Source organism: Mytilus edulis, chromosome 10, assembly GCF_963676685.1.
Source record: "Mytilus edulis chromosome 10, xbMytEdul2.2, whole genome shotgun sequence".
NCBI lineage: Eukaryota > Metazoa > Mollusca > Bivalvia > Mytilida > Mytilidae > Mytilus > Mytilus edulis.
The window spans coordinates 51830243-51851990 of record NC_092353.1 but is presented as its reverse complement, the minus strand read 5'-3'; the positions used below and the strand labels follow the sequence as shown (position 1 = coordinate 51851990).

The 21748-nt window shown below is 34.0% G+C and overlaps 1 protein-coding gene across 1 annotated transcript; it reads left to right on the top strand.

Annotated features, from left to right (window-relative positions):
- The first annotated feature begins 1388 nt into the window (after positions 1-1388).
- LOC139491452 (serine-rich adhesin for platelets-like) lies at positions 1389-20877 on the top strand. The gene is made up of 4 exons (XM_071279153.1): positions 1389-1501; positions 3004-3064; positions 12127-13666; positions 15453-20877. The coding sequence occupies exons 3-4, from the start codon at positions 12150-12152 to the stop codon at positions 19831-19833; spliced, it is 5898 nt and encodes a 1965-aa protein (XP_071135254.1). The 5' UTR covers positions 1389-1501; positions 3004-3064; positions 12127-12149; the 3' UTR covers positions 19834-20877.
- Positions 20878-21748: the final 871 nt, after the last annotated feature.

Genomic DNA, 21748 nt, shown 5'->3' with positions numbered 1-21748 from the left:
GAAATCTTCACAATTGTAGCATTCTAGTTAAATTTTAGACGGTTTCCGTCTGAAATGAAAGTGGCCGCATTCGTGTTCATTCATAATATTGAAATGTAAGTTGTATTTGATGATAATACATAATATATATAAAGGTTGAGGATGAACACGGATGCGGCCAATTTCATTTTTGACAAAAATCATCTGAAAAGTGACGATTTTTGGCATATTTGACAGATTTGGTCGGGTTGTTGTCTATTTGACACATTCCCCATTTCCATTCTCAATTTTATTTTCATATTTAAGCTTGAATCGGGGCATTTTAAATGACTTATTAAGTTAAAATCTTCCCCATTAACTAATTGAATCAATTGAAATAGACACTTAAGTGTTTAGAAAGTGTCTAAAATCTTTCGTTAGATGAACTTGAAAATTGAGGCCGAAATCGGCCATTACCGGACCTACTCCTTTAAGTATTATATATAATACCCAATAAATGTTAGCTTATCAAGGAAGAAAAAGAAACCTTTAAAACATTTAAAGATGGGGTTAGAAACTATTTTGAACAATTTCATACGTAAGTATACTTGTAGTCGTTAATTAAACTATAAAGAAACCCGATAAAATAATCGAAAACATTATAGTGACCAAATTCACACATCAAATAACAATTAAAAATAGAGTAACAAAACAAATACCAATCCGACATGCGTTAATTTGCATAACTATTCATAGTGGAATGGGGGGGGGGGGGGGGGGGGGGGTGTCTGTTATTCTGTAAACATTTAATTTTCACCCCTTTTTTCTCTAATCTTCAAAAAATTAACCACTTTTTTCTCTAATCTTCAAAAAATTAACCCCATTTTTTCTCTAATCTTTATTTTTTTGCCCGTTATTCTCTAATCTTCAATTTTTAAGGGCATTATTCTTTAATCATTTAACCCCATCCAAACCCTCATAGTAAAGAACTTGATAATATCATGTGCCCAATAAATAACAATTAATATAGAAATAAATCTTAGAGTAATATACATACTTAAAGTTTGGATTTGTTTCGTATTTTACATATTTTATCTAACTAGTATAAGATATTTTATTATTCAAGAAAAAAATACAACACTTAATACATCCTCTTTGGTTGTTGTATGATTAAATACAACAGGAAGTTGTGATGAATAAATAACTGCTCCCTACATGAAAAATAACCTGAAAATTGTTTTCTTCCGCAATTTATCAAGGAAATCAACATATCGTAAAACTTAATATGTAATCAATTCTATTCTAACTTCATTGTAGTGTGAAAACACTTCCAACTCAGCTTAGATGATCTAATTCTATGACATCTAAGTCAATAAGATTCTTGTAAATCTATTCGGAACACTCTTCACTCTGAAAAAAGGGAGATAATCAACACGAAGTTCCGGAATATTGCATTGTGGATAATTATGAAGTCGCAGTCGCAAGAAATATCAAATGCATTTAATTTAAAGCATAACTGTTGAAATTTCTGCACAATATCAGAGTAAATATAGTATTTATTTAAATGTCAATGTTTTTATACGGAAAATAAGGTAAAACGATTAAACATTTCCCTAATAATCTGTATATCATTTTGAACGGTCAAAAGGTAAATGTAATAACCGGAACTGTTTACGTCTAATGGAGAAATGCGTATTACATTTTATGTATATATATATATGTTTTACCTTTAACATGTTTAAACTCCTAATTTGATTAAATAAAAAAAAAATCTCGACGTATTACAATTTAATTAAAAAAAAATACAGTATGTTTTGAATTTTACGAACTTTAACCAAGGATTTGTATAGTACAAATCCTTGCTTTAACATATATAAATAATACCAGAGACATATAATACATGTATTATATGTCTCTGATAATACTTACATGATACATGTATATGTATGCATGTTCAAATTTAATGTGTTGATCTGATCCATATTTATAAATACAATTTTATCGTGCTTAAAAGCTTCTATAAATGGAGTGCTAAAAATATGCATCAAACATTGATATATTTGTATTTGGTTAAACTTTTTTTTAATTCACTGAACAGAGTGAGTATTTGTATGTTCATGATATTAGTACATGACTCTGTTTTGCATTGGAACTTACTACCAAATGCTGCCGTGAACTGTAAAACTGGAAAGTTTTAAGGCAGTTATATCGCGCGACTAGACATCAGTGGCGCACACACATTTCCTGGATAAGTTTTACTCAGTATTTTGAGTTTATTTCCAGTACTATACAGATACAGATACTCTGTTTTGCACAGTCGGAGACGCATGATATTTACGAATATGTCTCTGGTACAATCATCTCATCTGTGTCAAAGATGATATATTCTTTTCCAGCTATGGTGTTAACCACTCATCTATTGTGGAAGCGTAATCTTTAACCGATAGTAATTTGTTTTTTATTCTTTTTTCCTTAAGATACATTTACGTGTTTTTGGGAGAAGTTGAGCATAAGATAGTGAAACATAACTTGTTTTAGTTTGGAGAGGGGGAGGGATACGACATTGATTGTCGAAAATCATTGTTTTTGTTTGATTTTATAAAAAACGAATATGTATCTGTTACAATCATCTCATCTATTGTGGAAGCGTAATCTTTAACCGATAGTCATCTTAAGATGCATTTACGTGTTTTCGTGAGAAGTTGAGCATTAGATAGTGAAACATAACTTGTTTTAGTTTGGGGGGGGGGGGGGGGGGTACGACATTGATTGTCGAAAATCATTGTTTCTGTTTGATTTTATAAATAAAAACTAGTTTTTCAGTTAAAAACGAAATGCAAAAAAAAACGTGATTGTCCAGAGAATTCACCTTCAAAGATAAATGATCGGTGCATGCCTTAAACTACACATGTAACTTCAGAATAAGAAACGAAAACAAAGTATTGCCTCCAAAATAATTTAGAAAAAAAATCAAATGACTAAAGAAGGATATTATTATTTTTTATGAGATAACTTTACAATTTACATAATAACTATATTTTGCAGATAAAACAAGTGACAGTTTCTTTTGGAAAGGTTACTACAGAAACCGTTTGTCATGTTTATTGTAAGTATGGTTATCTCTCAATCTTTGGTCGTAATTTTTCGACTCATATCTTTTGTCAAAGTAATCGAGTGCTCCTATTGTTGTCGGACAAAGAAAAAATAGAAACTTTATTAGATGCCCCTTTAGTTCAGTGGTGGATCCAGAGGGGGGGGGGGGGTCCGGGGGTTGGAACCCCCCTTTTTCGGCCGATCAATGCATTTGAATGGGGACATATAGTTGGACCCCCCCCCCTTTATCCTGGGTTGGGAACCCCCCTGTTTAAAATGGCTGGATCCGCACCTGTAGTTACCTTTCATAATTGAACATTCTACTTAGTTGTATTCTTCTATAACAATTGATAGTTTTAGCTTGCTCTAAAGTCTGGTGGACTTTTTAGGGTTTTATAGGGCAATGACAAGTCTCTGAAAGGCAATACATGTGTGTTTAATATGAAAATGACTTGTAAATATAATTCGGTTTTTTTTAGCAAATATATTTTTCTGGATGTCTATAGATGGTGTGTATTTCGTGTTTATACAAAATGTTGCAAATTCACTGTTTTTTATAGAAGTTTTTTTTTTATAGATAAGTAGATGTGATATGAGTGCCAATGAGACAACACGCCACCCAAGTAACACTATAAATAAAATATTAACAATTATAGATCAAAATACGGCCTTCAACACAGAGCCTTGGGTAACACCGAACAGCAAGCTATAAAGGGCACTAAAATGACTAACGCAAAACGATTCAAAAACAGGAAACCCAACTGTCTAATCTATATAAAAAACGAGAAACACTTATGAACCTCACCAACAAAGGACAACTACTGAACAACTAATTGTGTTGTATATTAAATAAATCATGTTGCTGTTACTTAATTTCGGTCCCATTATAAACACATCTTTGCAAAAGTTTAAAATGTAACTTTTACACACACGAAATCATGATCATGATGATCAGAAAGATTGTTCTTGGAACATATTAGATTATTTTGAAAATTATTGTAAGGATGCCGTACATCTAGAACATTCCAAAAATATAATTTGAATTTGCCATCTCGCTCTCGTTTTCCGCTTACCTGCAATTTGTGCTATTATCATCACTAAGCATCCATCATTCGCCTTTTATTAGAATTTCCTCTGGAATTACGGGCACAAAACAGAACCAAACTTAGCCACAATAATCCTCGATATCTAACGGTTAGAAATCAGTCCAGTGATCCGGCATGCAAACCAACATGACCTCAAATACATAAAATAGAACAGCAGATTTGAAATGCAAATTTGTATTCTGGATTAATAATACGCAAACCGTTTAAAATAGGGAAAATCTCACGATGTAGTAATTTTTGGAATGCCGAGACCATTTTTTTTTTATCACAGATTGCGTAAATTCGTAATAATAGATTAACTTGGTAATAAAATTTTTTTTTAAATCCTGACCAATATTTTCATGAACGGTATAATTGGTTACAAGAATTATAATAAGTTATCAAGACATCTAAACTTTGGAACTAGTTATCACTCATTTTTATATGACCTCAAAAATTGAAAATTTTTTGGTCGTATATTGGTATCACGTTGGCGTCGTCGTCGTCGTCGTCGTCGTCCGAATACTTTTGGTTTTCGCACTGTAACTTTAGTTTAAGTAAAATAAAAATCTATGAAATTTAAACACAAGGTTTATGACCACAAGAGGAAGGTTGGGATTGATTTTGGGAGTTTTGGTCCTAACAGTTTAGGAATTAGGGGCCAAAAAGGGTCCAAATAAGCATTTTCTTGGTTTTCGCACTATAACTTTAGTTTAAGTAAAAAGAAATCTTAACAAATTTTGACACAAGGTTTATGACCACAAAAAAAAAGGTTGGGATTGATTTTGGGAGTTTTGGTTCCAACAGTTTAGGAATTAGGGGCAAAAAAAGGGCCCAAATAAGCAATATTCTTGGTTTTCTCACAATAACCATGATAACTTTATTAAACTTTGTTTGATTTCAACAAAAATTGAATAATTGGGGTTTTTTGATTTGCCAAATCTAACTGTGTATGTAGATTCTTGTTTTTTAGCTCACCTGACCTGAAAGGTCAAGTGAGCTTTTCTCATCACTTGGCGTCCGTCGTCCGTAAACTTTTACAAAAATCTTCTCCTCTGAAACTACTGGGCCAAATTTAACCAAACTTGGCCACAATCATCCTTGGGGTATCTAGTTTTAATAATGTGTCCAATGACCTGGCCATCAAACCAAGATGGCCGCCATGGCTAAAAATAGAACACAGGGGTAAAATGCAGTTTTTGGCTTATAACTCAAAAACCAAAGCATTTAGAGCAAATCTGACGTGGGGTAAAATTGGTCAAGATCTATCTGCCCTGTAATTTTCAGATGAATCGGACAAGCTGTTGTTGGGTTGCTGCCCCTGAATTGGTAATTGTAAGGAAATTTTGCAGTTTTTGGTTATTATCTTGAATACTATTATAGATAGAGATAAACTGTAAAGAGCAATAATGTTCAGCAAAGTAAGATCTACAAATAAGTCAACATGACCAAAATTGTCAGAGAACTCCTTAAGGAGTTATTGTCCTTTATAGTCAATATTGAACAACTTTTCGTCATTTTTGTAACTTGTACAAAAATCTTCTTTTCTAAAACTATGGGCTAAATTTAACCAAACTTGGCCACAATCATTACTAGGGTATCTATTTTAAAAAAGTGTCTAATGACCCTGCCTGCCAACCAAGATGGCCAACATCAGTAAATACAGTAACAGGTGAGCGACGCAGGCTCTTGAGAGCCTCTAGTTTTGGTCCCATTTTCAAATTGGTCTACATTAAGGTCCAAAGGGTCCAAAATTAAACTTAGTTTGATTTTAACAAAAATTGTATCCTTTGGGTTCTTTGATATGCTGAATCTAAAAATGTACTTAGATTTTTTATTATTGGCCCAGTTTTCAAGTTGGTCCAAATTGGGGTCAAAAATTAAACTTTTTTTTGGTTTGATTTCATTAAAAATTGAATAATTGGGGTTCTTTGATATGCCAAATCTAACTGTATGTAGATTCTTAATTTTTGGTCCCGTTTTCAAATTGGTCTGCATTAAGGTCCAAAGGGTCCAAAATTAAACCAAGTTTGATTTTAACAAAAATTGATTCTTGGGCTTTTTTGATATGCTGAATCTAAACATGTACTTAGATTTTTGATTATGGGCCCAGTTTTCAGGTTGGTTTAAATTAGGATCCAAAATTATTATATTAAGTATTGTGCAATAGCAAGAAATTTTCAATTGCACAGTATTCAGCAATAGCAAGAAATCTTCAATTACACAGTATTGTGCAATAGCAAGAAATTTTCAATTGCACAGTATTGCGCAATAGCAAGAAATCTAGAATTGCACAGTATTGTGCAATAGCAAGTTTTTTTCAATTGCACAGTATTGCGCAATAGCAAGAAATATCTAATTGCACAATATTGCGCAATAGCAAGAAATATCTAATTGCACAATATTGCGCAATAGCAAGAAATTTTCAATTGGAGTTATCTTTCTTTGTCCAGAATAGTAGTTGAATCAACTTAAATCATTGTTTTATACAATATACAATGTTTATCATATACTTAGAGAAAATAACATATGATTTTTACAGTATGATAATAGCATTAAATTAACGTAAATTCCATATTTTTCCGAAATAGTGTTTAACGGGTTGATATGAAAAATTTATCACAGGATTCGATTATTATCACATGCCTTTCCCTAATGTTATTACATGACATTCCAGCGATACTTGGCAAATTCCGGAAGATACACCTCAATGGTAATTTTTCAATGAAAAACATTACAAAGTAGGGTACAAAAAAATAATTGGATAGTGGAAAGTATATTGTGTAAAATGAAAAAAAAAACACCAAAAAACAACAACAAACATAGGATAAAATAAATGCATTTTTACAAGTTTCAAACATAATTTAAAAGAAAGTTACTTTAAATATGTTTACTTTTTCAAACAGTGTTCATTGTGTATATTGTTGAATTATTTTTTTATCGTCCATAATAAAATATATCATACTGCTTTTTTTTTCTCTGTTGAGGCATATGCTAGAAAGATTTCATATCGAATTTACTACATTTGGGGTCCGACGTCCATGAACTTTCCACTCTTTGAACTTCTTTTTCAGAACCACGTAAAAGGATCTGTAAATTTTATCTATAATTTTCCTCCATTGTTGAAGCATATGATAAAAAGATCATAACATGTCATTTTTCATATCGCATGAATTATCAGCCCCGGTCAATATCAGCCCTCTAGCCATGCGGCTCTTGGACTGATATTAAACCTAGGGCTGATAATACATGCGATGTGAAAATTGCCATGTAATAATCTGATAATATTCACTTTTACTACCAACTGATAAATTAAAACAATCTTAACCATTCAGTGATAACAAGCACTTTTTTTACATTTTAATATTTTATGATGTATTTAAATGAGTAGTTATTGTTGCAAACTCCATTAGAAATTTGAATTGAGATCAGTTTTGGAATAAAGGAAAGGGGCATGTGAAAAAAAAATTGGGTGTGGGGGGGGGGGGGGGGGGGTGTTGGGGGTGTTCAATTGTTCTCATTTCAGATTTCAGATTTCATAGATAAAAAGAAAATTTCTTCAAACATTTTTTTGAGAGGATAAAACAGCATAGTGAATTGCGCAAAGGCAAAAAAAAAAAAAAAATTAAGTTCATTAGATCACATTCATTCTGTGTCAGAAACCTATGCTGTGTCAACTATTTAATCACAATCCAAATTTAGAGCTGAATCCAGCTTGAATGTTGTGTCCATACTTGCCCCAAATGTTCAAGATTCAACCTCTGCGGTCGTATAAAGCTGCGCCCTGCGGAGCATCTGGTTGTTATTCGTTATCAAGGATTAAATCTTTCAAATTTCGAGTCAAATCTGTGATAGCAAAGTCCCTTCTATTTTAAATTTATTTTCTATTTGAAATTAAAGAAATTGTACTTACATTTTATTTTTTATTTCGTAAATCAGGGATTAAAAAAAAAAACCCAAAAAACCTTTTTATTGAATATAATCAATACGAAAAAAATCTCGTTATTAAGGGTTAAATTCTTTATAACGAAGCAGAGGTTTATGAACAGAGACTTCTGTTATTCATGATTACAGATGCAAATTCTTACTTGTCAGATTCAGATTCGATAGTTTATTAAAGTCTCACCACTTGTATAACATTATACATTCCAATATACATATAAAACATTGCGTATATATGTATATTGTGCCACGAATGATTGCAATTAGTTATCACTTGACTACGAATCTGTGGAACTAGACTTATTTATCACAGATTTATGTAATTCGGATTAAATAAATTATTATAAATTGTCGTAGTAGTCTAAATCTGTGTATATAAATATTGAAGTTTTTTTTTTCGTGATTTCGAATTCAAATAACATTTTTGGAAGTCGTAAATGTCCTTCCTTATAATTTGTTAGTCTACAATTGTAGAAATTTTTAATTGTATCACCTTATAAATAAATTTGGTGTTTTAACTGTCTTCTGATTGGTTAAAATTATTAGTTTTATTTTCAATGTTGTCAATTTTGTTGGCGACACGCCCACTTTGACGTTGTGTATTCATACGCCAACATGTGTGTACGTTGTTATTGTTAATATACATAATATAAAAAGTTCTTTGAGCCGTTTTTTTGATAGAAATTTATTTATAATGAATAGCAATAATTTATTTTGATTTTATTGAACCATAAAACTAATTTTTGACTCTTCACATTTTACATAATCCGCTTCGCGGATTATTCACTGTGAAGAGTCAAAAATTAGTTTTATGGTTCAATAAATTCAAAATAGATAATAGCCATTCATTAAATAAAATTCGTAATCACTGATGTTTGAAATATAGTAATTTCAAATTATAATTTGTGATAACGCATTTCGAGATCTCTCATCCAGACCAGATATTACGAATGTAATTATTAATTCGTAAACATGAATTCTATAACCTTGTGATAATAAACATAAATTCTAAAGTTAAGAATTTACGGATCAGCGAAACGAATCTACAATATGAATGAAAAGTGGCATTAAAAAAAATCTTATTGAATGCACATAAACAAGTGTGCTAGTTTAAACATATTTATTTACAGTGAATTGGGAAACAAATTATTGAGAGTGCTGCCTTGTAACGGCATTAGCCTGCTTTCAAATGTGTTGTTCCTACTGCACAAGTCACATGTGGTATTATCAATAGTAGACGTCCGTCCGCCTGTCCTTCCTGATTAATCAGCATATTCTTTTCTCCCTATCCGAAAATTTTATTTGTCAATTTTTACCCTTTTGGCTCACCGGGAACCAAAGGGCTCAATGTGAACGTATGCCATCACTTGGCGTCTGTCGTCGTCCGTCGTCGTAAACTATTTAAAATACTTCTCCTTTGAAACTACGTGGGCTTCGAACTTTAACTTAATGTTCCTTAGGGTATTTAGTTTACAAATTAATTGTATTCAATATTTTGACCCATCGACAAACATGGCCGCCATGACTTAAAGAAGAACATAGGGGTCAATTGCAGTTTTTGCTTTTAAATCAAAAACTAAAGCTTTTAGAGCAAATTTGACAGGAGTGATACGGATTGTTTGCTCTAAATTTATCAGCCCTGAAATTTTCAGACCAATCGAACAACCCATTGTTGGGTTGCTGCCACTAAATTGGTAGTTTTAAGGAAATTTTGCAGTTTGTTGTTATTATCTTGAATATTATTATAGATAAATATTAACTGTAAACAGCAATAGTGTTCAGCAAAGTACAATCTACAAAAAGGTATGACCAAATTTGTCAATTGACCCCTTGAGGAGTTATTGCCCTTTAAAGACAATTTTACACAATTTGTCCATCAAATTTGCTAACATTTAAAAATCTTCTCTTAAACAATTGTGCCTAATACTTTTAATAAATGTTCCTGTTAAACTATTGCACTATTTCCATCCACTATGACGTGCAAACAGCGTTTTAGTTCTTCTGAACATGCGGGTCCACTTGGTATCCGTCAACGTAAACCTTTTCAAAAATGTTCTCTGAAACCATTTGCCCAAATTTCAATAATAAGTTGGCTGACTAACTCTAATGTCTCTAGTACAAAGGTACTAAGTCTTTATTTTGGTTCTAATCAATCAACCAGCATGTCAACTTTGTATAAAAAGGTGCCACGAGGGTTAAATTCAAGTAAATACTAGTATATTTTGCATCTTAACAATCAACAAAGACGATACAATCTGACGGCTAAAGATTATTAAGATCTCTACTTTTCATGCAGTTTACCTCAACCACATTTTATGAAACTAATACACAATACTTATTACAAAAAACTCAGTTCAAGTACAAATGGCATCACTTTAACCGTTCTGCAGCTAAGTCCCTTTATAACTTCACATAAGAACGCGGTGGCATCATCTTTGTCCCATGAACACATTCCCTTTTTCTTTTTGGAATATTTTGCTTTCCTTGCAAATTTTCTTTGTAATCATATTGGTAAATATGAAACGTAATCAGATCAACTGATTAGCAAATTCTGGCAAAGAATCCGCGTGACAAAAATCCCAACTTGACTTCATGTATGAGTTAATTAATCAAATGAAAAATTTCCCAAATATGTAGATGTTAAAGGTATATTTAGAATTTCCAGTTTGAAAAATAGTAAATATAACACATGCACATGTTAAGGGTTTGCATTATAAAAGAGGGGCGAAAGATACCAATGGCAAAGTGAAATTCAAACAAACAAGCCGAAAATAAACTGATGTCAACGTCATGGCAAAATCCCCACCCAAATGACAAACATTAGTACAAAACATAACATAGAAAACTAAAGACTATGAAAGACGAACCCCGCCAAATCCTGGGAAGTTCTCATGTGCTCAAGAATGGCAAGCAGATCCTGATCGGCATATAAAACCCGTCTTGTTGCTCAAGTACAAACCCGTTGAATGAAAATATAATGTCTAGTTTGTATACCAAATGAGATATCGTATATCCTTGCGATTCGATATCCGAGAGTTCCTTTAAGGCAACCCCTTAAAAATCTAAAAAAAAGAAAGTAACAAGAAACTAAAATTAGATGCGAATTTCATGCGTACAAACCCAAATAAAAAATGAAACAGGATTCGCCGGGTGCCTGGAATGGATAGGTTTTGTTTTATTGTCGAGCCTGCGACTTTTGTCGCAGAAAGCTCAACATTTATATAGGGATAGTGATCCGGCGGCGGCAACGTAAGCCAACTTCTTTAAAGCTTTATATTTTAGAAAGTGGAAGACCTGGATGCTTCATACTGTGTATATAGATGCCTCATGTTACGAAGTTTCTGTCAGTCACATGTCCATTGTCCTTGATCTCATTTTCATGGTTCAGTGACTACTTGAAAAAGTTAAGATTTTTTGTAATGTTAAATTCTCTCTTATTATAAGTAATTGGATAACTATATTTGGTATGTGCGTACCTTTCAAGGTCATCATGCTCGTCAGACAGTTTTCTCATGACCTCGACCTCATTCCATGGATAAGTGAACAAGGTTAAGTTTTGGTGGTCAAGTCCATATCTGAAATACTATAAGCAATACAATGTAGGTCTAGTATATTCGGTATATGGAAGGACTGTAATGTGTACATGTCCATCTCGCAGGTGTCATCTGACCTTGACCTCATTTCATGGTTTAGTGCTCAAAGTTAAGTTTTTGAGTTTTTCTAATAAGATATGCAATAGGTCAACTATATTTGTTGTATGGAAGAATTGATAGCTGTACACGTCTGCCTGGCGTGTTTCATTTGACGTTGACCTCATGTTCATGGTTCATTGATCAATGTTTAGTTTTCTTGGTTAATGTTAAGTTTATGTGACAGTGTTGTAATAAAGCTTTATATGTTATAGGACTATCAACATAATATTAATGATCATTAGTAAAGAAGGCGAGACTTTTAAGCGTGTGCACTCTTGTTTACTTCAGTCTAACGAGTCAAATATTATACATATATATTACCTGGTTAATTATTTACCAATATTCTATAATTTCAGACTACCTTATAATAGCCATAAAAATGGAGGAAAGTGTGGTGTTGTTAGAAAAGACCCCAGTCCATCACTCATCTGAAGATGGCCCACCATCAATGCAAGCAGATTCAGACAAAATTGGCATAATATTAAGTTCGGCTAAGACAACTTCTTCGCATCCGGCTATTCGGAACTCGACTTCATCTACAGAGTTACCTAACCTTGCGGATATGGATTCAATCCCGGATGTTTGTCTTGTTGGTTCCACAGCTACAGTAACACTAAGTTCGTCATCACAAACATCGACAGATCAAAGTAATATAAACATGATAAAAGGATCTGCAACAAAATCTGAAACTTTACCAGCATCAGCTCATGTGTTATCATCCGTCAGTGGTAAGGCAGACGATCTGCCCGTTACTTCTACGTCAACAGGGATAAATAATGTGACGATTCCGAAAAAAGCCACATGTCACAATGAAGCATCTGTCAGTGGTAAGGCAGGTGATCTGACAGTTACTTCTAAGTCATCAGGGATAAATAATTTGCCGATTCCGAAAAGAACCACATGTCAAAAAGAAGCATCTAAACACCCACCAGTTGGATTGTCACTGGCTGTTATGTCTAGTTCTTCTTCTGGCGAATATATCTCGCGGAAAACACGTACATTTGCACCACCAGGATCATCACTGATTTCATCTACCAAACACAGCCCAAAAGGTAGTTTGACATCAGTAATTTCATCAAATATTTCATCTACACAACAAGGCTCATTGGTACCAGCAGGATCATCAAGTATTTCGTCTACCACAGGTACTTTGGCATCAATAACTCCATCAAATACTTCCTCTACACAACAAGGTTCAGTGGTATCAGCAGGATCATCAAGTATTTCATCTACCAAACACAGCCCAATAGGTAATTTGACATCAATAATTCCATCAACAGAACATTTCTCATCAGGTTTATTGGTATCAGCAGTTTCATCAAGTATTTCATCTACCAAACACAGCACACATGGTACTTTGACATCAATAATTCCATCAAATATTGCATCTACAGAACAAGGTTCATCAGGTTCATTAGTATCAGCAGTTTCATCAAGTATTCCATCCACCGAACATTTGACCAAAACCGAGGAAAACATTATGTTATCTACTGAAACTGAAAAATTATCTAGTTCACAAAATCCGACTTCTTATAAAAAGGAACATTGTTATACAAAATCTAGCCCAGAAACAATGTCAAATGCTAATGCTATGGAAACAGAAACAACAGTTGAAGTGGATACTACCAAAAGAGACGTTGAATTTGTAAGTGAAGAGAACGAACATTTTGCCCCAAGTCACGTGCAACTTGACAATAGTCAACCCTCGACACCAACATCTTTAGATTCCATAATGTCGTTCTCTTTGTCAAATAATGACAGTAATGATGGATCCTTTTATATGGAGGTGGATGTCATTGACAATGAAAGAAATGATGACAGGGAAAACAATGACAGGGATGATGCAGATGGAAGTCACCTTTCTGCTGAGTTGAAGACAAAATTGAGTAAAAGCAGGTATACATGATATCAATATATATATTTGTACGAAACACACGATTTTTAACAATGCTCATCAGATAAGTTCGAAACATACTCGGAAATTCAAATTTACTCCAAATCAATTAGAGCACAAATCAAAAGTGCATGACAAGAAAAAATCAACCTAACACTGTCCTTTTGAGTTATAACTTTTACATACAAAGTACATCATTTCTTCTTGAGTTTTGCTACTTACGTTAGTTGGAACATCCTGAAACAGACACTCGACACTCAATGTATAGAGGACAAACTTAGTTCCACGAGTTCCAAACAAATGAGAACAGGCTCTTTGTCAAAGTCTCTGTTTTGCATGTTTTCAAGTTTCAAAGCGATGGAAACAGGTCTTTAAAAAAATGGACACATTACTTTATTACTCTATAAATGTCAGTCCGAAGCGCTTTTCTGGATAAACCTTTATCATGGACGTTCTTATTTATAAATCTGTATATTTGAAATCAAAGGCTGCATACAAACAGAAATAATGGGGGATCTATATGACCAAAACGGATCAAAACCTTATAATAAAATCAAATTAAGGCCAACTTTGCCTGTTGGAGTTAAAACCTTAGCTTCTTAATATTTTTTAAGTTCATGACTGGACAATTAAGATAACGTTTTGGAATGCATATTTATTATGACCTCTTAAAGGGGTGTTAGCTGACAAATTCATATTCACCGATTTGTCTCAAATTCTCATATTTGATTTATAACATAATAAAATGTATATCCAAGTTCCAATAATTTTGAAATTAACAATTAACAATGCATGCGCATGTAGTCGACAATATATATCAGCATTTCGTGTATTATAGTCCACACGCTATATCTAAGTAACCATCGAAATGACATCCGAAGACATCCAACAGTCACATAACCCGATATAACTAGAAATTGTTTGAAATAGATTGAAACAACGTGCGATTGGATTGTTCTACATGTTCTATGTCTGTTTGGTTTCATGATAGGAGTAAATAAAATAAGTGAATCATCGTTTGCCTGTACCAAGACAGGAATATAACAGTTGGTATCCATTAGTTTTATGTGTTTGAGCTTTCGATTTGGTCATTTGATCAGAGATTTTCCGTTTTGAATTTCCTTGGGAGTTCGGTATTTTTGTTATTTTACGTTTTACGTATATAATAGATATAGGAAGATGTGGTGTGAGTGCCAATGAGACAACTCTCCATACAAATAACAATTTAAAAAGTAAACCATTATAGGTTAAAGTACGGCCTTCAACACGGAGCCTTGGCTCACACCGAACAACAAGCTATAAAGGGCCCCAAAATTACTAGTGTAAAACCATTCAAACGGGAAAACCAACGGTCTAATCTATATAAACAAAACGAGAAACGAGAAACACATATATATTACATAAACAAACGACAACTACTGTACATCAGATTCCTGACTTAGGACAGGTGCAAACATTTGCAGCGGGATTAAACGTTTTAATGGATCTAAACCTTCTCCCTTTTTCTGAAACAATAGCATAACATCACAACAAAGAAAAACATACGATAAAATATCAATTGGCAGACTTAACTCAATCAAAAAACGTATGATTAAACAATGAACGAATAAATTTGATCTGCGATATCTGAATACAAATGCACAGTTAATTAAATATTAGAGACAAACATTCATGACCAAAAAGCTAACAAACAGTTTAATTCAAACACAGGACATGACTGAGACATGACAACAGTGTAAAAACAAAAAACAAATCAATTAAAATAAACCAAACTTTGTTTTTTTTCAGCGATTCGTTTGTATTGCCACCAGCACAAAGTATGGAAAAGGACAAAATATCGACAGAGCTAAGCAGGTCGAAATTTTCTGTTGACGAGCCTATAGAACGAAAATCAATTAATAATGACAAAGATACACATAAAGATCAGTCAGAGGAAGCTTCAAATAGTACCGATTTTTATCTTAGATTTCCTGAAATTACGAAGCAGCTTGCTTGCAAGTTTCCATCTCTACCACATACCGACAAAAGTTGTGATGAGAAACAATCACCAGAAACACTAACACAAAACACATCTGCCGAATCAAACTTAGATGGAAGGGAGACCAGCACAGCAATAAAACAAAAAAACAATGACACAAACCACGCTCCAGGTGGTACAATATCACCAGAAAAAGTCAAAGTTGCTGTAGAAATATCATCCAAAAGAAGAAAAGATAACAACAGTCAAAGTAATGTAACTGGCAGGGTACAAAATGAAATCTGTATTCAGAAGGACGATGAAATTAATCATGGAGTTGGAAGTTCTGACATCGAGGAACTGAATGAGAACCAGTTATCTAAATCAGAAACTACCGTCAGTTTTACTAATCCAACACCTGTCTTTCTATTTGCTAACAAGAATAACAAAAAGTTTTACCAGACAGATATAAATGAATCAATAACACCAAAAGATTACGAAGACAGTCCAGTCTTTTCTCTTTGCACGGATTCAACTGCCAAAAAAGATCTTCAAACAAGACCTGGCTCAAAGACGAAAACAATAGCAACGTTGAAGAAAGTGTCCAAGTCATTAAGTAGCACAACGGATGTATCTACAGACAAAACAAAACGACCGAACACTACAGAAAAAACAACTGCAATCAAAAGCAACAACTCGAGTTCAATTTCGTTGATAAAAATTCACCACACAACTAGTCCAGTAGACCCAAATATTGTCGTTTTGCGTCCAACCTCCGTAGTTTCATCGACACAGACAACTTTGGTAGGTAATTCAGGAACACAAACCCCCCGTTTAATTGGAAACGCGTCAGTGTATCCTACCTGTGCTACAAGTTTGTTGAAATCGTTTGCTTCTGATTCTCTGAAGATATGCAACACTGATAATTCTGTAGGACAGTCTTCAAAACGTTCCGAAACCTCCAACGTCAACAATATTACGGCAAGTAGCAATCGCCCAATGCATTCTGGGAAATACAATAATAATCTCTTTAGGAACAAAAATGCAATTCCAGAAATTATTGTTAATATTTCGATGAATTCTACAAACGCTGGAACTATAGTAACATCAAATTCTTGTGGAGCACAAAATCTCAAGAATACTGACAGTAAACCAACTATCGCTGCTGCTGGTCATACGAGGCCGAATCTCTCAACACTACTATCAACAAAGCTGAATGTCAAAACTGCTATGCCCTCTCAAGTGAATGTATCAACTACAGTGCCGACGAAACACAATGTTGCAACTGCAGTGCCGACGAAACCGAATGTAGCAATTTCAGTGCCGTCTAAGGTGAATGTTTCGACTGTAGCGCCGAAGAAGCTGACTGCTGTAACTGCAATACCCTCTGACGTGAAAGTATCAACCGCATTGCCGACAAACCTAAATGTTCCAACTGCAGTGAGGACAGAGATCAAGCGAACATTACGACCAATGTTAATACCAACTTCTTCGTCAAATCCAAACGCAAACAATGTACAGTTATTTAAGTGTGAACTCCCAAAAGTCAATATTGTGACAGACAATGATGTTACCAACAAAAAAACTGTTGAAAATAAGACACTATGCTATAAACATAGTTCGACAGTCAGAAATCCAGTCTATACCAATGTCACCTCATCGGGACCTTATCATTGCCAGTTAGTAAACACGGGAACACACCCGCGTGTCAGTTTTAGCGATGTTAACAACGCTGAAAAAGTTACAAATCCTAACCAAAATCCATTAGTAATTACTGTGTATCCAACAAATTATAGTTTGTCATCTGCATTGGTACCATCATCGAAAAGTGTTCAAGATAAAACTGTTCCAGCTAAAACTGTTCCAGCTAAAAGTGTTCCAGCTAAAAGTGTTCCGGCTAAAACTGTTCCAGCTAAAACTGTTCAGGGAAAAATGTTGATGCAAACTGGAAAGTCTGCACTAGAATCTCCGACAGTTAACACTGCTGTGCGTAAATTGACAAGCCAAATAACAAGCTTTCAGATACGTCCATCTAACAATATGGGCAGTCAGATACGTCCATCTAACAATATGGGCAGTCAGATACGTCCATCTAACATTATAAGCAGTAGTAATGCATCGTTACAAAATTTCGGCAAACTAGTTTCTGTCCTTCCAAAAACCGTGCACAAACAAACAGCAACAGCGTCTGCTGAAAGTGTTCTCGAGAACACGAGAGAAGAACTTGAACAAAAATTACTAGAAATTTTAAACAAGACAAGTGATAAACCGGATGTTTTCAACCATACCAACACAAAGCTAGTAAGTTCACAAAAACAAATGTTATCGACAGCTAATCATCCTACAAAATGTGTTGTAAAAGAAACTTCTCCAGGTTATACCATTATCCCACCAACTATAACTGTCCCACCTAAAGAAGTCATTGTGCGGCCGCCCATTATTGTTAAGGTCATTAATCATGTTAATACGCAATCTAACAATTCGGTATCTATACTTCCAAAAGCAGGTGGATTACATCCTCAAAATACGACAATGAAAAAAACGACTTTTGTTTCGCCATTAAAAACATTTACCGTAAGTGATGCATTGAAACAATCGATTGGTTGTTCTTCTGCTAGACCGTTGAAAACGACAACTGTGACACAGCAACTTCCTGAGATGTACATCCGTTCTAATAAACAACCAACGGCATCTGAACAAAATAATTATTCAAAAACAACACTGGTGAGTCAAGATGTTCATTATTATGTTGAGAATGATTCGACATCAGTAGACCCACGTGATCCATTAAATCAACAGAATAGAGGTAATCTATCTGTCAAATTCCCTTTGATTTCGAAAGATGGCGAAATCATCAACTTGAGTAAAGTTAATGCGGCGTCTCAATTTAGTGTGCCAATTATCGGATCACATAGCAAAGGCATAAGTACCGTTAGTCGTTTACCTACTTCTCTTCCTACGGTGGAAACATCCAACATAGATTATGAGGCAAACTGCGAAGAAAATACAGAAAGTTCCGGAATTTTAATCGATTCTGTTTATTCGCTTTTGCAGAATGATCCTGAGACACCAAATGAACTTTCAAGGGAGGTAATTTGGCCTAAAGTCGATAAAGAACAGATTAGATACTTTGCTTATCAGTTTGATTGTAATGTTCAACGCGCAAACGTGAGATTAGATAAAGAAACTAAAGAAGATGATCGGCTCAGAGAACCTTGTTTTGTTGTTCTCAAGAGCTCAAACGACGGATCGACAGCTATTGATTCACGGTGTTCTCTGAAATGTAGGAGACCTTTTGTAAAAAGATTAAGTGAAAGAATTGTTCGAAAAGGATTGAAATCTAATAAAATATGTGTAAGAAAGAATATTTATAGATCGGCAAAAAGACTGCAAAAGAAGTCATCTCCATGTAAATCTGGTAAAAATACACAAAACGCCAAGTCTTTATCTCTTCAACCTAATGCTATTTCTTCTGCACAAAAAAGTGCAATTGTTCCACCAATATCGGTGACAAACACACCTGGAAGAATGTTGCCAAATCCACTTAACACAGATGCCACAGTTCCACTTAACACAGTTGCCACAGTTGATAAAACGATCACCGATAAACATGGCAACAAATTTATGATGATAAAGCTAGGCAGTAAAACTATTCTAATCCCAACTATCAATAAAGCTGATAAACCCAAAGCTTACGTTCTAGAATGTGACCCGAAAACATCGCTAAGTGAAGCCATCAAACTAGTAACAAAACAGCATATGGCCTCTTTTCCTGATAAAACAAATACATCCATTTTATCATTAGCCAGCTCAAAACCGTCGGCGACTGTTACTAGACAAACGCCTTATACTTCTAGCGTGGCAACCTCATCATTTGCGGGTTGGGCTTCCACTTCAACTACTTCTGCGCATACGATATTACCAATGAACAGAGTGAAAAGCGAACCTGTTACTGCAGGATACGGAGATGAACAAGAAAATGACGATTACGTTGTAACAGTTAAAACTGAACCCGGAATTTCTAGCGATAGAGATGAATCAAAAGATAATGACAGTGGTCCTTCAAAAAGCAAAATTGCCAGAACAGAAGATGCTGTAAAGACTGAAAGTGCACCTGAAAGAATAAAACGTTTAAGGGATGAACTGAAGACTCAAGAAAAAGCTTTAGAGGAAGTCAGACGCAAAAGAAAACTAGACACGTCTCTTTTGTAATAAATTTATATAAATAATTTCTCCACCAAGCTACGAGTCGACAGATATAAACTCGAAAATGAGAAAAAAAGAAGATAATTTTCATAATGTTCATTGAGTAAATATATCGGGATCAATGAAACATTTTCAATACCTAGATACAGTTTTTTACTTGCCAGTAAAATGTTATTGGCATTTTTTTTTTACGATGGCCTCAAAGTGAAACCAAGATTGTTTCTAATGAAAGACATTCTTTATCAAGCAAAACACGGTTTACGATATTATTCATAGGCGATATTTTAGGAGCCTAACAATTTATTGGTTTAAAAGTGGCGTACATTTATCATAAGGAAAGGTATTCTAGTATTTGAAATTACGGGGATTAGCAAAATACAAAGGTTAGAGCGGAATGTGTTGTAAATATTAATTTGTGCAATTTCTCACTGTTCATTTTTTTTAATTTGAATGTTTTTTTCCCCAATTGTTTTAATTTTTTTATGTATTTTAAATATTGGTCTGAATAAATGTGACTATATGAAAGTCAAGTGAGATTTCGTTTGAAAGAGACTTATAAGTACCGCTTTTTAAAAACCCCAATTTAAAGATCAGTGTGTGTAGTAGTTTTTGTCGCTCCTATAATTAATAAGATCAAATGAGTTTTGAGACTTGTCAAATGATTGAAAGATATTTTATCGAACAATGCCCGTACTTTACAACTACTTTTCTATTTTTGCTTCACCCATAAAGAGGTAGTGATAATGGCCGAGAAGTCGCGACTGGTGTTCAGTCGAGGTCTGAAGAATATCTGTCAATCGAGTATGACCAAAAGAGCTCGATCGTTTAATGTTAATATCGCGATAACAGGTGATCAGCAGTACCATCTATTTATACAGTACTGTATGTATTTATAGCGGTTCTTAGTGAAAAAAGTATGAAAAGGTTGAGTAAAAGGTGAATGCGGTCAATATTCTTAACTGTCATTCAATGTTGTACAATATAAAAAGCCTAGATCAGTTTATTTAAGTTTTTGTTTTATAAATAAATTATTTTTCCCAGTGTTAACAATTGTCTCAAAGAGTGACATGTTACAAAGAAAACACCATTACTTCAAATTACTGCTTCAGTAGCAAAAAATCACTAATAGAATTGGTTGATGAAAAAACCAAAACAGAACACAGCACACATATAATAGCTGGTGTTAACAGAAAATTATGCCAACATAACAAAATCGACAGTCTGGAAAAGTACCATCACGTAGATAAAACTCTTCGTTTATAACAATATATTACTAAAATAAAATTGAGAATGGAAATTGGGAATGTGTCAAAGAGACAACAACCCCCGACCATAGAACAGACAACATCAGAAGGTCACCAATGGGTCTTTAATGCAGCCTGAAACTCCCGCACCCGGAGGCGTCCTTCAGCTGGCCCCTTAACAAATATTTATACTAGTGCAGTGATAATGAACGCCATTCTAAACTCCAAATTGTACACAAGATACTAAACTTAAAAATAATACAAGACTAACAAAGACCAGAGGCTCCTGACTTGGGACAGGCGCAAAAAAGCGGCGGAGTTAAACATGTTTATGAGATCTCAACCCTCCCCCTATACATCTAGCCAATGTAGAAAGGTAAACGTATAACAATTCGCACATTAAAATTCAGTTCAAGAGAAGTCTGAGTCTGATGTCAGAAGATGTAACCAAAGAAAATAATCAAAAGACAATAATACATAAATAACAACGGAATACTAGCAGTTAACTGACATGCCAGCTCCAGACTTCAATTAAACTGATTGAAAAATTATTTCTTCATCATATGAATATCAGGCACAATCCTTCCCGTTAGGGGTTTAGTATCATACCATCATAACATACATGAGAAGAACATAACCAGTGACTGAGTCATGCCAACAACTGGTTTTTAGATAAA